The sequence below is a fragment of the Hemiscyllium ocellatum genome, chromosome 31 (assembly GCF_020745735.1).
Source record: "Hemiscyllium ocellatum isolate sHemOce1 chromosome 31, sHemOce1.pat.X.cur, whole genome shotgun sequence".
Lineage (NCBI taxonomy): Eukaryota > Metazoa > Chordata > Chondrichthyes > Orectolobiformes > Hemiscylliidae > Hemiscyllium > Hemiscyllium ocellatum.
This window is the reverse complement of record NC_083431.1, coordinates 7,206,324-7,222,505: the sequence shown is the minus strand read 5'-3', so window position 1 is coordinate 7,222,505 and position 16,182 is coordinate 7,206,324. Positions and strand designations below refer to the sequence as shown.

Genomic DNA, 16,182 nt, shown 5'->3' with positions numbered 1-16,182 from the left:
TCTTAAGATTGCTAGCAGCTGAAACTGGCATTGCTTGTAGGAAAGAACAGATCGTTCTAGTCAGACTGGAAGGTACATTGTATTTATGTTAACATGAAAAGAGATATATAAATAAAAAATAATATATTCTGTAAAGTTGCTTGTACATTGAAAGAAATAACGCAACCATTAGAGAGAGAGAATGGTAATACATAAAGTATCATGTTAAGGTACTTCATTTTAGAAGAGGCTGAACAAAATATTGCAGATAGTGACTTGACTGTAAACACCAAATAGGCAAATTGATAACTAGTAGAAATATCGTAGAAGTTTGAATTAAGTGGTGTCATATTGGACTACGTTGATAAATTTCTCCATTTAAGATGAATGAGGACCAAGATTGTAGATGTTAGAAGAACGGAGATGGCCAGAAGCAATTTTATGAAGATGAAGCATGTTAAACAACAAGAAAGCTCTAGTTTATATGTAGTTTTCCTGTATGCCTCAAACTTGGACAACAAATAAATTTTGTGAAAGAAAGTAGAGTCTTTTAAAATGCTGATACCAGGAAGTATGGGACAGGAAGTGAATGCTGGCTGGCCAGCCAGGGATTCTACTTCTCAAGTTTTTAAAACAAAATTCCACATATGGACCATAGGAGAAATGAAGTGGTATTTGAAATTGAAGGAGTGAAAAGAATTCTTAAAAAGAAGTGGCATCCAGAAAGGAAAATGCCAGCATTTCAGCCATATGAACAGAGCTGAAAAGTTGCTGTCTTCTAGAGAGCAAAGTAAAGGTATATATAGTTGGATGATTGATGTTGCAAAGTTGTTGCGCAAGTGATGCACCACCTTTACGCATCTAGTGTAAGACAGATCAGCGTAATATATCTGATAGGAATCCCCCGGCAGGAGTGGCTGCACGCAGCAGCATAATACTGACGTTTGCATTTTAAAAAAGGAAGGAATGAGTCAATCCACTGTCTGTAGTTAGAGATGATCCAACTCATTCATCCTCAAACCCATCTTTTACATGATTCCACCAACAGAAATTCCGCATTGTTTCAGCTTGTTTTTGCCCAATGGAACCTATTCGCCCTATTTTAACATGTTGTTTCACTTTGCTTGTTCAGTCCATTTCCATCTATATCCACATTTCTTATGATGCCTGTTGCTACCAATACAGTTTGCTGCCAGTAACCATCTCCTTTTGACCACGAATATCCAATTCTTCCTGAACTCCATATCAACCAACAAGCCCTGAGGGTATTGCATTTCTCCCTTCATGGAGATCCAACACATTGAACAATTTCTCCTTTTACTCCACTCACTTTCTCCAATTTAAAGATATTGCTTTGGGATTGTGTATAGGTTGCTGTAGCTGTCCAAGCCTTTTAATGATTATTTCACTTGGTCTTGGCTCATCATTGGCTGATACTGCTTCCTATCGTGTTTCTCGGCAGCTTTTATCCAGGTAGTTTGCTTTTTCCATCCACTGTCCGGAACAGAGCAAGGAGGCAGAATGCAATTGTAACTTAGCTGGAAGGACTATCAAACTCATGCTGTTGCTGTCATTCTGAATTACACCAACTAAGCTAGCTACTGCTCTGTTCATGAAATATATGGAACCTGTTCTCTACAGGTCCTCTTCCTCACTTTGTTTTTAGTACATCGATGACTGTCATGGTTGAACTGTTCTTGCTGTAAATTAGGAAATTTGATCAACTTTATTCAGATTTCAAGACATCCTCATTTTCATGTGATCCCATGTTTAACTCTTCCCTTCAGCTTCTGTTTCTCTGTTTCTGAAAATGGTGTATTAGTCAGTTTGCACTATAAGCACACTGTCATAGCCACAGCTGCATTTCCTCCCACTTTGCTGCTTTTAAAGGACCCTTTTGTTCTACCCATGGGTCTGTTTAGTTCCAAAATTTCTCCTCCTCCCAGAACCATATCAGGGGTTTTTTATCCTCACTTTGCATTCCACTAGCCACTAAATTCAACAGATCATTCCATAATATGGAGGAATCTGCTCTTCCAGTATTCCTGAAGGACCGTTTCCTCAGTGACACACTGGTCCATTTCTCCGCCAACCCCTTCCTTTCATTTGACATGGATCTCCTGGGAAGCACAGGAGATTTAGCACCTGCCCTTGTTTTTCTTCGCACTGTCCAGATTCAAAATGCTTCTGGATGATGGTGTTTTATTTGTGCTTCCATTAATTTAGCATACTCTGCTCATTGTATGGTTGCATTTCCAAATGTAGTTTGGAATTGCTTTGTTGCAGAACACCTCTGATTCAATGCTATTGTAAATCTCTGCTCCTGTTCCTGCCCCCCCACCACCTCCAACTCTGATATCTTCATCCTTTGCCACCTACCTTGTGCCAGTAACATGCAATATAATCTCTAGCGACAACAACTCCTATTCTGATTAAGTATTTTACAGCTAAGTTGAACAATTTCAGATTGTGATGTAAGCTCACAATACATTGTTACTTGGAAGCTTCTGCTCTAAAGTAGAGGGAAAGATGGACTTTAGTTTTCAGTGCCATGAAGTCTTGTTCAGTTTTAGTTTTCAAAATCAAAGTAATTTTGAACAATAAGGTTAAAGCAATATTTCAAAGAAACCAGTTGACTTTAGATAAATGACTAGCATTTTCCCCACTTCCAATAAGTCATTGCTTAAGCTATTTGCGGACTTGAACTTTACAACTCTGAGATAAACAGATTGATTCGGAGAAGAGTTGTATAACAGCAGAAATTGCTTTTAGCAGTATCCAAAACAGTCCGGACAGGGCTGGGAGAAGCTCTGATTTGCTTAGAAGATCCAGTCCTCAGTAGTATAGTGGTTAGTAACCCTGCCTGTCACGCAGGAGACCGGGGTTCGATTCTCTGCTGGGGAGGCTGCAGTACTTTGAGTGTCTAGCTCCATACCTCAAGCCAGGAGTGCCAGATTCAAGTTCCATTTGCTCCTGAGGTGTGCATTAACATCTCCAAGCAGACTGCTCATGAAAACAATCTAACCAACATAGAAAACCTATGGGGTGGTACGGTGGCTCAGTGGTTAGCACTGCTGCCTCATAGCACCAGGGTCCCAGGTTCGATTCTAGCCTCGGGCAACTGTCTGTGCGGAATTTGCACGTTCTCCATGTGTCTGTGTGGGTTTCCTCTGGGTGCTCTGGTTTCCTCCCACAGTCCAAAGATGTGCAGGTTAGGCCAATTGACCATGCTAAATTGCCTATAGTGTTAGGTGCATTAGTCAGAGGGAAATGGGTCTGGATGGGTTACTCTTCAGACGGTCGGTGTGGACTTGGTGGGTCGAAGGGCCTGTTTCCACACTGTAGGGAATTTAATTGGAAACTCCAAAATAAGGAGTTCCCAAGTGAGAAAAACATCCTTTAAGGCTGCTGAAGCAAGGAATTTTAAAGAAGCCATGTTAAGTTGTACCGGTGAGCTGGGTTAGTAGTTTGTTTATTGGCCATGGGGGGGGGGGGGGGGGGGGGGGGGGGGGAGAGATTAATTGAAGAAAATTGCAAGTTAATATAAAACATGAAAACTCGGAGCAGGAGCTAGGCACAGAAATGTGCTGAGAAGGAAACCAATTACAATGGTGCCGCAGCTTTAGCATGGAGATAAGAGGGATCTTATACTGTTGTTTGTGTCTGAGAGATTATTGTTGGGTTAAACAAGTTGAAACTTGCTTTCTGATATTTGTAATGATTTTTTTCCCAGATGTTCTCGTTTGGTTTACTATTTTTCATGTTTTCTTTTGTGTAATAAATTTTGGCATTCTCTTGTTAAAAATATATTTGTAACCTCTTGTGACTATGTTCAATGACTGACCTCCTCAGTAAACTAAAAGAAATAAAACCTATGATTTGTCCTGCCCATAACTATTAGCTGAGATTATCACCTCTGCCCCCACATTTTTGGACTACAACAAGTGGAAATGATTTTCTGATGCATGTACCTCCTCAACCACTCCCCGAGTTTATTTGCAAATTTCATTATCATCATCTTTTACTTTGCACCACCATTATTTTGTCATTTGACTCCTCTTGCCTTTCACCCCATCCTTTTGTTGTTTCACCACCTGCCCTTTTCACTTTTTTTTCTTGCAACCTGTTGATCCCTAACTACTACTAGTTCTGAAGACTGATCATTAACTTGAAATTTTATCACTGTTTCTATCTCTATACAGGCTATGTAAATTATTGAGTGTTTCTTGAATGATCTGTTCTTACTAAAGTGGTGATTTTTATTTAATCTGACAGGGCTCGCAGGCGGAAAGGTTCACCCCGGAGAATGGGATTGCAAAAACTCTGGGATTGGTGTTTGGGCATCATGCAGATGACATCACTACCCTGGAGGGTTGTTATTGGGCGGCTTGGGAGGATAGGACATGGAGAATTAAAAGGTAAAACAAATGAACACCCAACAGCATCTTATAAAAGTGCAGTGCACAAGTTTATTTGATTTTTTTTTTGGGAGTGTTCTGGAAGATTTTTCTTCCAACTATAAGCTTCAGATGTGAATTCTGATTAATGTTTGTTTTCATAAGGCATATATTGAAGAGCAATTTTATCATACCCATGGTATTACTCACTGAATTGGGTAGTATGCTCTTTTGTAAGGCGAATGTTGATTCATAACCTACAACATGGTTTTCCAATACCAGAGATAAGTTTGGACCAAACCGAGTTCAGTCATTGGTGGGAGAACTATGCATTATTCCAAAATGCTTGAAATTTTAGGCTGCAGTTACACTAACATGTATTTCAAGATTTGAGGACAAGCACCAGTGCAGTTCAGAGAGGCTGCTGTACTGGCCAGTGCTCTCATATTTGCATGACAGTTTAAATCAACATCCTGCCACTTCCAGTAGTTGATATGGATATTGAAAATCATAACATTAGTTAAAGAATAAAGAAGTTTCCTACTAAACTGGGCAATTTATTCCATAAACAATATAACTACTGCATGTAAATTGGATGTTGTTATTGGTTTACAACAATGACTGCAATTTATTGATTTTTTAAAAAAAATGTAAGAACATAAGATGTAGGAGCAGATGTAGGTCATTTAGCCTATTGAGTCTATTTTACTATTCATGGCTGATCTCACAATCCTCAACTGTACTTTCCTGCCTTATGCCTATAACCCCGATTCCCTTTCTGAATAAAAATCTGTCTATCTCAGTCTTGAACATATCTAACATTTCAGTAAGATCACCATTTATTTTTCCAAACTTCAATGAGATTAAGGTCACCCTACTCACCCTGACCTAACAAGAAAATCCCTCATACCTGGGAACAACCTAATGAATTTTCTCTGAACTGCCTCCATTGTCAGTATATGATTCCTTCAATACGGAAACAAAATTGTCCATGGTATTGTAGATATGGTATGCCTAGTGCTTTATAGTTTCAGTAAGACATGCCCCATCCTGACCAACTTCTCTTTTAACTCCTCTCGCTTCCTTCAGGGTAGAGGTGTGGCCATGCGTACCTATATGGCCCCCAGTTATGCCCATCTCTCTGTGGAGTACGCAGAGCCTTCCTTGTTCCAATCCTATTACGGCTCTCACCCAAACTCTTTCACTGGTATATTGAAATATCATCAGTGTTGGTTCTTTCTCTTGTCTGGAATTGGGAAAGTTTATCAATTTTGCTACAAATTTCCATTCTGTTCTCATCTTCTCCTGGTCTACCTCGGATAGGCTGATCACCAATATCTACTCCAAACTAACTGACTTCTATAGTTACCTTAACACTGTTATATCCTCACACCCTATTCCATTTCCCCAATTCCTCTGTCATCATGGCATCTGTTCTGATGGTGCTAATTTCGACAAGGGGGGGTCTCTGAAATGTTGACCCTCTTCTTTAAGCAAGGATTCCCCATAGTTGACATGGCCCTCAGCCAGGTACGACCCATCTGCTCTCCCACAATAGCGATAGGGTCCCACTTGTTCTTATCCACATCCAGAGGATCAATAGCTGCAGTTTCTGTCACCTCCAGCGGGATGCCACCACCAGACATATTCCCCTCCTCTCCCGTGTCAATTTCCACAGGGACTGTTCCCTTCGATATACCCTGATACACTCCTCCTTCATTCCCAAATACTCAGCCCACTGCCCCACGGCACTTTCCCTTGCAATCGCAGAAGATGTAACACCTGTTTGTTTACTTGATCCTTCCTCTGTATCCAAAGGCCCAAGCACATCTCTCAAATGAAGCAACACTTTATCTACACCACTCAATTTAGTCTACTGCATTTGATGCTCACAATGTTGTTTCCTGTGCATTGAGGAAATGAAGCATGCACTGGGTGACCACTTTGCAGGGCATCTACATAGTAGACCCTGAACTTCCAGTTGCCTGCCACTTCAACACACCATCTTGTTCCCTGGCTAATGTCTCTGTCACGTTGCTGCAGTGCTCCAGTGAAGCCAAGTGCAACCTGAAAGAACAGCACTAATTTTCTGCCTTGGAACTCTACAGCTTCTGGACTCAGTATTGAGTTCAACAATTTTAGAGTTTGAGGCACTTTCTCCTGTATCCTTGCCCAACCCCACCACACAAGGCCTTGTTATTACATGATGCTATTATACTCAACCCATTGTTAGCCTCTAATTGACCCCTTTAATAGCCATTCATTCTCCTAGGCTGATTATTATCCATTTCTTTGTCTAACCAATTGTTCTTTTCTCTCTTTGGGCTCTATGTCCAACTGTCATTTGCTGCTTACCCCTCCCCACAACCAATATTCTGCATTAAAAAGAAACTTTCTTCTAGCTACCATCATTTTTGAGGAAGAGTCACAGTTCTTTTGGTTTTTATTGTCTATTTTTATACTCCATTCCCTTTGAAATAAAGGCCAACATTCCTTTACTTTCCCATTACTTTGTGAACGTGTATAGTAGCTTTTTGTGATTCATGCATGAGGACTCCTAAATCTCTCTGCACTGCAGCTTTCTGCAGTCTTTCTCCATTCAAATAAAAGTCAACTCCTCTATGCTTGGTTTCCAAATGGACAACCTCACATTTTCCTATATTATGTCCCATCTGCCAGGTTTTGGCATATTCAATCTCTTTATATTCCTCTGAAGACTCTGTCATCCTCAGCACTTGCCTTCCCACCTGTTCTTGTAAACGTGGCAATTGTACATCTACTTCCCTCATCCCATTCATTAATATATATTGTAAATAATTGTGGGCCAACACAGATTCATGTGGTACTCTACTAGTTACAGGTTGCCATCCTGAAAATGCCTCATTATTTCCCCTACTTTGGCTAACCAACAGAAGACAATCATCTAACCCTGTTAATATATTATCTCTTGTGCCATGAACTCTTATGAAGTAACCCAATTTGTGGTACTTACCAAATGGTTTTTAGATATTAAAAATGTTCTATTTTAAGATTCTCATGTCTGTAACAATGCAACATACACTCCTTATTTTGGCACTGATGTTTGTTTTTTTTTCTACCCATTTTGCTATAATTGGTGTTACTAGGGGACACAGCTTTAAATTAAGGGGTGGTAGGTATAGGACAGATGTTAGGGGTAGATTCTTTACACAGCGGGTTGAGAGTTCATGGAATGCCCTGCCAGTAGCAGTGGTGAACTCTCCTTCTTTATGGTCATTTAAGCGGGCATTGGATAGGCATTTGGAAGTTATTGGGCTAGTGTAGGTTAGGTAGGATTCGGTCGGCGCAACATCGAGGGCCGAAGGGCCTGTACTGCGCTGTATCTTTCTATGTTCTATGTTCTAATTGTATTGTGGACTCCCTGGGTAATGTTATGGGAGACTTGTAACATGGAAATGTTAGTTTGTGTTATTTTTAATGCCAGTTTAATATAAAGTATAGCTTTGTGCTTTAAACATCCTGTGTAGAAGGTCACAATTGTAGACATTTTTGTTATGGACCAGGCCAGATCCCTCAACACTTTTCTAGAATGTAGCCCAGACCCTAACTTTGCTCGTTGTTTTAAGCAGGTGTGAAGTGGATATTCCAAGAGAGAATCAGCTGGTCAAACCACTTAATTTTAAACAAAACAGAATTTATTCACAAGATTACTGAATGAAGCACAAAAAATAGAAAACAGAATACCGACTAACTTAACCTCTCCGAAAACCCAACACATCATCCCAAGTTAATGATGCTGTTCCAAATACAAAGTCCCCATAAACACCCCTTGGCACAAAAGGTAAAATCAGACATATGTTTTTACAGGATACAAGTCCGAGAGAGAGTACCAGCTTGGACCTGCTTCTGTGGGTCCTTCAGCCTTTTTTCACACTACTGCTAAACACCAAACTAAATCAGAGAGAAGGTGAAAGTGAGGACTGCACATGCTGGAGATTAGAGTCCAGTGTGTGGTGCTGGAAAAGCAACAGGTCAGGCAGCATCCGAGGAGCAGGAGAATCTACATTTTGGGCAAAAGCGCATCATCATCCCTTCTCCTTCCTGATGAAGGGCTTTTGCCCGAAATGTCGATTCTCCTGCTGTTCGGATGCTGCCCGACAAATCAGAGAAAAGCTGAACTGAGCTGGGAGAACTGGCTACTCCCCTTTCATTATACAAGTGTGTTTTTTTTAAACTTGAAAGCCTTCTCCATGAGGCAGTATCTGTTATTATCAAAATGGCTCTAAAACCCTACGCCCCAGACTTTCCGGAGTTTTTGTCTACAACCTCTCTGCAAAAAAAAAAAGCAAGGATGGCATAACCTTATTAAAAAAGGAAGCTTTGTTGCAACCTATTCAGATGTGTTGTGTCGCATATCTGGAGCAGGTTGGACTTCAATCCAGGTCTCCTAACACTGTGCCGCAAGAACCCTTGAGGCCACAATTGTACCCCTTTCATGCTAACTCCTGGCAGATACTGGCAGACCTTATTAAATGTCATTGTTCATGTTTGAATTTTTCAGGTCAGAGGGCAGTGTCCCACCTTCTTGCAGTCTCATCTTTGGAAATGTGCTTTCTAATAGAATCATCATTCCATTCATTTGATAGTGATCATGAGCAGGAACACTTTTGCTGTCTTCAGTGTAATGAATACCAATGTGGCAACATAATAGAATGATGGAAATGGCCAGAAGTAATTTTGTGAACACGAAGCATGTTAACAAGAAGAAAGTTCATATTTATATCCAATTTTCTTGTTTGCCTCAAACTTGGACAGCAACTAAAGTCTGTGAAAGAAAATAGTCTTTTGAAATGTTGATACCAGGATGTATGGGGCAGGTAGTGAATGCTGGCCAGCCCATGCCCCACGAATGAATAGAAAAAAGTAATTGAAATCAGCTGACAGGGAATCAGTTGGAAATTTGGGAGTATTAAAAAGTGCTTAATCTTTGGAGCACTTTTTTACTGGTTTGATGAGACTTTAGTTCATGAAACTAAGGTTAATAATCGTATTAATCTAGCAGACAATGTTACAAATGTTTTACCTTTTATGACTTTAAAAGTGACCCCTAGGCTGTTGCATTATACAGCACAGCACATCCACCTACAGAGCTGTTCAGAAAATGCTTTAATCTTGTGCATAACTGGATTGCTGTTTTGTTGTTTCACTAACTCATGCTAATCTTTTATATTTTGCAGACTGGAGTTGTTTGCTTGGTCGTCGCACTTTGCAGTCCCTTAGCCGGCACCTGAAGGATACTTGCAGAATGTGTGGTATTTCTGCAGCTGATTCTCCAAGCATCCTTAGTGCTTGTTTGGTTGCTATGGAACCACAGGGATCATTTGTGATAATGCCTGGTGAGAACAGTTTATGGAATATGCAGTTTGTTACTGATAAGTTTCAATTTGTCTGGGATGCATCATTATTTATGAGGTAATATATTACTACAACACAATAGTGTTGGTTCTAAAATAAATTATTAACTTGCTGAAGAAAATGAGCTGTACCTGTGTTCTGGTTGGACATTTCAGCTCTCCATTTGAACAGTGGCTCTTGTTGGTCACCCGACAAATGTAAATTATAAAAACAAAGCGTTATGTGCAACTTTAATAATTTAACCACCTTTTCTGATGGATGATTTTCAGACTGGGAAACGTTGGGATTGGTCAGTTTTGGATCCATTAATTTTTCTTTTTTGAAATTTGATTGATTTGATGCATTTATTGTCACATGTATTTTATTACTAAAGTGAAAGGTATTGCATAGTGTTGCCACTCTCAAGTGCCATCTTAAAACACAAAAAGGAAACCAAAACGTTGAATGTACAGGCAAAAAAAAAGAAATAAAGTTCAACTTTACAGTCTTTAAGTGCTCAGTCATGGGTCGCCTTGCCATGCTGCCACATCAAGAATCGCCACTTTTAACTTGTTATAGATTACCCAGGCTTGGGTTTAGGAACAGTATTAGAACATGTGTAGTTGTAAATTTGGCATAGTGAATAGTAATATAGATTGTAAGTTGGGCAGAGGTGTGGCAGGGCCATCATTATGGTAAAGTGTGCATTCATGCATTTTGGAAGGGCTATTATGAAAAGACAGTACACCTTAAATGGCACAATTTTGAAAAGATGTAGATGAGCAGAGGGGCCATGGGTTCAATCCAAGACTTTAAAAGTAGCAGAGAATATTGATAAAATGGTTTTAAAAAATGCATGGGTTACTTGGGCTTATCAATAGAGACTTAGAATATAATACTGTAATTGCCATGTAATACATGGCAATTACAGTATTCAAGGACAAGGCCCATCACTACCTCCTCAGGACAGCTAAGAATGGATGTTAATTCTGGCTTTGATGTCATCACCTAAATCTTAATGAAGAAAAAAGAAATAGGGAGCAGTTTAGTGTATTAAAGGCAGATATTAAAATTGAAATGGGTAGAAGGCTTTATGACCAAACATATTGGTACTCAACTGTGAGGCATCATACTGGTACATTTTGGTTGCACTAGTGTTTTACTAAGGGTTGACTTTTTTTCTTTTCAAACTTATGTTGAGAAGGTAACCAGAAAAGTAAGTCCCTATTGTCGCATATGGCCATTTAGATTCGACCAGCAACAAGAACGTTATTGATGGGAGTCCTGTTACATAAATGACACTGTGCTATTGTGGATAAAGGTGCCTGAGCTCTGCAAAGTGGGGTCTTTGTTTGTTGACTACCTATCAAATTTAATATTTTTTTCCATGTAATTCTGTGTACGTTTGGTGATATTTGTTGTTAGATTAACCAGCTTACATGCCTAAAACATTAATCTCTCTCTCAACCTTTTGTTCATATTTGAAGATCCCAACAAATTGTCAAATGTTACTTTGTTGACTAGGCATGCTGCTAATTTGTGTTATGTTGTTGGTTATTGTTGTTTTTTTCCTATATGAAGGATTCACTATTAATGTAGAAAATATTCTATGTATTTTCATTATATCAACCTGTAATGTAAAATGCAGACATGTTGTGGAGTGGAACTCGAGCAATATTGGATGACAGAAGGTCAATGTTGCTGGCTTCATATTTAGAGACATGGGGCAAGGAACTAAAAGAGCTCAGGAAATTGGATTATTATGTATAAAAATAATCCAATTATTATTATACATTTGAGAAATGCTAACATTATAGAGTGTCCTATTACGTTGACAGTGTCTCAAAGTTAATTTTTTGAAGTGCTGTTAATGGAAGCTTCCATTACATAATGACTCTGTCTGGGAAACAGTGACTTGAACGATAACTTCTTCAGTGGTTAAGGGAGAAATGTTAGGCAGGTTGCTGAGCAAACTACATACGGTTTTTAAGATAAAGCTAAAGACTCTTTACTATTGAAAAACAGTTGCCTTTGATGTATGGTAGAACAGGTGCATAATTTAGAACATATTAAATCTTTCTAGCTTTGATAATTAACATCAGGAGTTCAGAGACTATTGCAACTCTTCATGAAGAGTGACTTTGGTGTAAATCTCTCCAAGTTATCAGCAAATCACAGTTTGCGACTTTTTTTTCTCCCAAAGTTTGGAATGGTGTGAACAACAGGAGCTAGTTCGCTGCATTAAAGAGTGCAGTTCTTTTGAACTGGGTGCTTATATCCTGAAGTCATTGGAAATAAACTTACTTTTTATACTCTTACTCATTTGGTTTATTGTTGAGTAGTTAACAGAAGATCTTATTTTTTTTTGAAATGTTGGTTGAAGACAAAGCTTTCTTTTAAATCTTGTTGCAGATTCTGTGTCTGTTGGGTCAGTGTTTGGTCGTGGCACATCACTCAACATGCAGACGTCGCAACTGAGCACGCCACAGGATACATCATGCACTCACATCCTAGTGTTTCCTACCTCCGCAATGGTGCAAGTGCCAACTGGGAGCTATGAAATAAACGTTGGTTAGTCATGGATGTTGTCTGTTGCCTTGATATATGTTGGATTCTTACAAATGATGTTTTTACAGTATTTGAATTGGGATGTAATCTCTCATTTTTCTGTTTCAATTGTTGATTTATGGACCGTATTGTAGCCCTGTCTACTGGTTGGTGACTCAGCTGGTGCACCAGTTCCTAATTCAGCGATGAGTAGGTGATTATGGATTTAGTTTGTTTCATTTTGAATGGTTAGATAGATCAGTCCTGAAGCAGAAACCTGCTTCGTGACTTTTTGTTGGCTTCACAAGTTTATCTAGTAACTTGCTCAGCTCTTCAGAACAAGGAAGGCTTCATGCTCAGTATCTGATGCTTGTTAGCTTATTGCAGCTGTAATAACGACAGGAGTGCTACATTTGGCTTCAATACTTCATTGTTTGTAGTAGATGGAAAACCAGAACCACGTTTGGATTTGAAGGCCCTGGGTTCTGAAAGAAGTTCAGTGAAGATTCTTGCTTCATCAATGCTAGGTGAAATGCACATATTAATACTTGAGCAAGTTATTTTCAGCTGTATTGAATTGAAATCAAAATTATTGGTTGCACAAGATGGGGTATCTCGTTGGAAATATCAAAAAACTATCTGGTAGGTGGTTTTTAAAGTGAAGGCAAAATTTTAGCTATTTTTAAAATCTCAACTCAAAATGCTTAATGTGGCTCCCTTGAAAAACCCCAAGCTAATGTAGGATACTTTGAGTAACAATCTACAATTGGTTTCTGTTGCAAGTGACATGATAGATAGAAGCACCATCTATGGTATTGGAATCTGTGTGGATCTAAGATGTGGATCTAAGATTTGGTTCTCTGCTAGAAAAGAGTTTGCGATATTACCATTCAGCTTATAAGCCAAGGATGGGAAAATTTAACCAGTATTCCAACTTTTGTTATCTGCTGGATAGAATACATGGTTAGGATCCCAGAATTTTACTGAACAGGAGGAGGTCATTGTGTCTGTACCGGCACCCAAAAGAGCTACCCAGCTGATCCTATTCTCCAGTCCTCTCTCTATTGCCCTCTAAATGTCTGTTTCAAATGTATATCTCTTTGAAACCTCTGGCACTTGGCTCTGCAGCTCTCCCAGGCAGCTTGTTCCAAATCCTAACAACTCCTGAAAAAAGAAGTTTCTCCTCATCTCCTTCCTAACTCTTACTTGACAGTCTTGAAATTGTGATCCCCTAGTTACTGACATTGCCAACTATTGAAAATAGAATGTCCTTCTTTACCTTATTGAAATTGTTCACAATTAAATGATTACATCTTAATCTTCTCTGTTTCATGGAAAATAAGCCTAATCACTCTAATCTTTCCTTGTATCTAAAATCTTTCATTCCTGGTATAATTCTAGAAAAGCTCCTTTGCACAATCTCCAAGGCATTAACATTTTTGCTTATATATGATGTCTAGAGCTGAACACACTCCAAATGTGATCTGTCTAATAATTTGTAGAGATGCAACTTTATGACTTGCTTTTATACTCTCTGCCTCTATTTATAAACTTTTTTTAGTTGTCTTAACAACTTGATTGGCCACCTTCAGAGAATTATGCACTTTGAACCTTGAGGTCCCTCTGCTGCTGTACTGCCCTCCAAGTTGTACCATTGAGCCTGCATTGACTGTCCATGTTTCTTCTCCTGAAATGCATTGCCTAACATTTCTTTGCATTGAAATTTGCCAGATTTTGGAGTATTGTATACAGCTTTTGTTTCCCTGCTATATGAAAGGTAATATTAAATTTGAGAAAGCAGAGAAGCTTTACAAGGATATTACTGGGACTAGACTATTTGAGTTAGGAGGAGAGGCTGGACAGACTGGGACCTCTTTGACTAGAGTGTATGAGGTTGAGTTAGTGACCTCTATAGACCCTCTGAGGGGCATTGATAAGGTGAATAGCAAAAGTCTTTTCCATAGGATAGGGGAATTCAAAACTATCGGGCATAATTTTAAGGTGAGAGGAGAAAGATTTACAAGGGACCTGAGGAGCAACTTTTTCACACTTTGATGGAATGAACTGCTAGAGAAATTGGTAGATGCAGATCCCGTTACACACTTTAAAGTACATTTGCACAGGTTCCATGAATAGGAGTGGTTTAGAGGGAAATAGGCCAAATGCAGGCAAGTGGGACCAGTTTAGTTTGGAAAATTGGGTCAGCATGGATAAGTTGGGCCGAAATGTCTGTTTCCATGTTGTATAATTCTGACTCGGTCAGCCCATTTAACCAACTTGTCGGTGTCCCTCTGAAGTGGCTCCGCAGCATCCTCACAATTCACTATTCTCCCTAGCTTAGAATACTGTGCAAATTTAGAGAATTTTCCCTCAGCGCTCATCTCCAAATCATTTATATAAAGTAGAAAAAGTAATCTCTGGGGAACAGTACTTTCAAATCCTATGGATGTAGGTATGCTCGCTGAGCTGGAAGGTTCATTTTCAGACATTTCATCACCATACTAGGTAACATCTTCAGTGAGCTTCCGGATGAAGCACTGCTGATGATTCCTGCTTTCTATTTACAGACGAACCTCGATTATCTGAATGAGATGGGTGGGCACTATTTAATTTGGATAATTGATAATTTGGTTAATCGATTCAGTGCCTCTCCTCTGGGGCTTGGCATTCTCTATTAAATCTGCTTCCCCTTCAGGAGACTGGCAGCAGCACAGTGCACTTGAGGCCATTCCCCCGGTCTGCCACCAACACCACCCCCACGCCTTCCACCCACTCTCTAACTGGGGCAGCCAGAGTGGACACCAACAACAAGACTGCTGCTGGATTTTGGGGTTGAGTCTCGAAATAGCGTGCACGTGCACATGCACACAATCTTTTACTGCAACATTTTGACAGGTTCCACCTTTGCCCTGTATAGGACACTGTTAGAGAGATTATCTGGGGAAGGGGGTTTAGGGTACACACCTGTGTAGAACTCCAGGGCAAGTGTGGGAAGAGGTGGGGGGTTGGTGGGAGGTCAGTCATTTAGAGACAGTGCCTGCGCTCCCATCAGTCCAGGACTGTTCTCGGCAGTACTTTTAATCACTAAACAAAAGACACGTTTTTGATGTAATGTTTCTGTTGGGACCTCGAGATCTCCTTTGGATAATCCGATTTTCGGATAATTGAGTTTCCCTTATGTATGTTCGGGTTTCTTTGTGTTGGTGATGTCATTTCCTGTGGTGATGTAATTTCCTGACATTTTGGAAATGACATTAGTTTTGCTTCTTGGGTACCCAATGAACACAGTCCACCGAATTCTCAGCAACAAACCTAAACAAGCAGACAACTCGTCCAGAAACCCTAGCCACTCTGCCCTGCATCAAATACACCTCGGAAATGACTGCCAGACTACACATACCCTTTAGCATCATGGTAGCTCACAAAACCACCAACACACTAAAACAGCAGCTAATGAACTTGAAAGACCCTATACTGACAACAAGCAAAACTAATGTCATTTAAAAAATACAACAACTGTTACAAACACTATATTGGATAAGTAGGCAGAAAACTAGCGATCAGGATACATGAGCATCAATTAGCCACAAAACGACATGACCCTCTCTCACTAGTATCCTTACGTACAGATAAGGAAGGACACCACTTCGACTATGACAACACATCCATCCTAGGACAAGCCAGACGGAGACAAACTAGAATTCCTAGAAGCAATGCATTCCAACCAGAACTCTATCAATAAACACATTGACTTGGACTCCATTTACCACCCCCTGAGAAAAGAACAGGAAATGATATCACCAACCCAAAGAAACCCAAACATAGAACATAGAAAAATACAGCGCAGTACAGGCCCTTCGGCCCTCAATGTTGCGCCGACCGAATC

General features: G+C 39.8%; 1 protein-coding gene across 2 annotated transcripts in view; it reads left to right on the top strand.

Annotated features, from left to right (window-relative positions):
* med13a (mediator complex subunit 13a) overlaps positions 1-16,182 on the top strand; it is a 232,041-nt gene that overhangs the window by 204,432 nt on the left and 11,427 nt on the right. For both annotated transcript variants that reach the window (XM_060847924.1, XM_060847923.1), the window contains exons 25-27: positions 4,255-4,397; positions 9,593-9,751; positions 12,162-12,320. In XM_060847924.1, the coding sequence (XP_060703907.1) occupies positions 4,255-4,397; positions 9,593-9,751; positions 12,162-12,320 (461 nt within the window). The remainder of the gene's footprint in view (positions 1-4,254; positions 4,398-9,592; positions 9,752-12,161; positions 12,321-16,182) is intronic.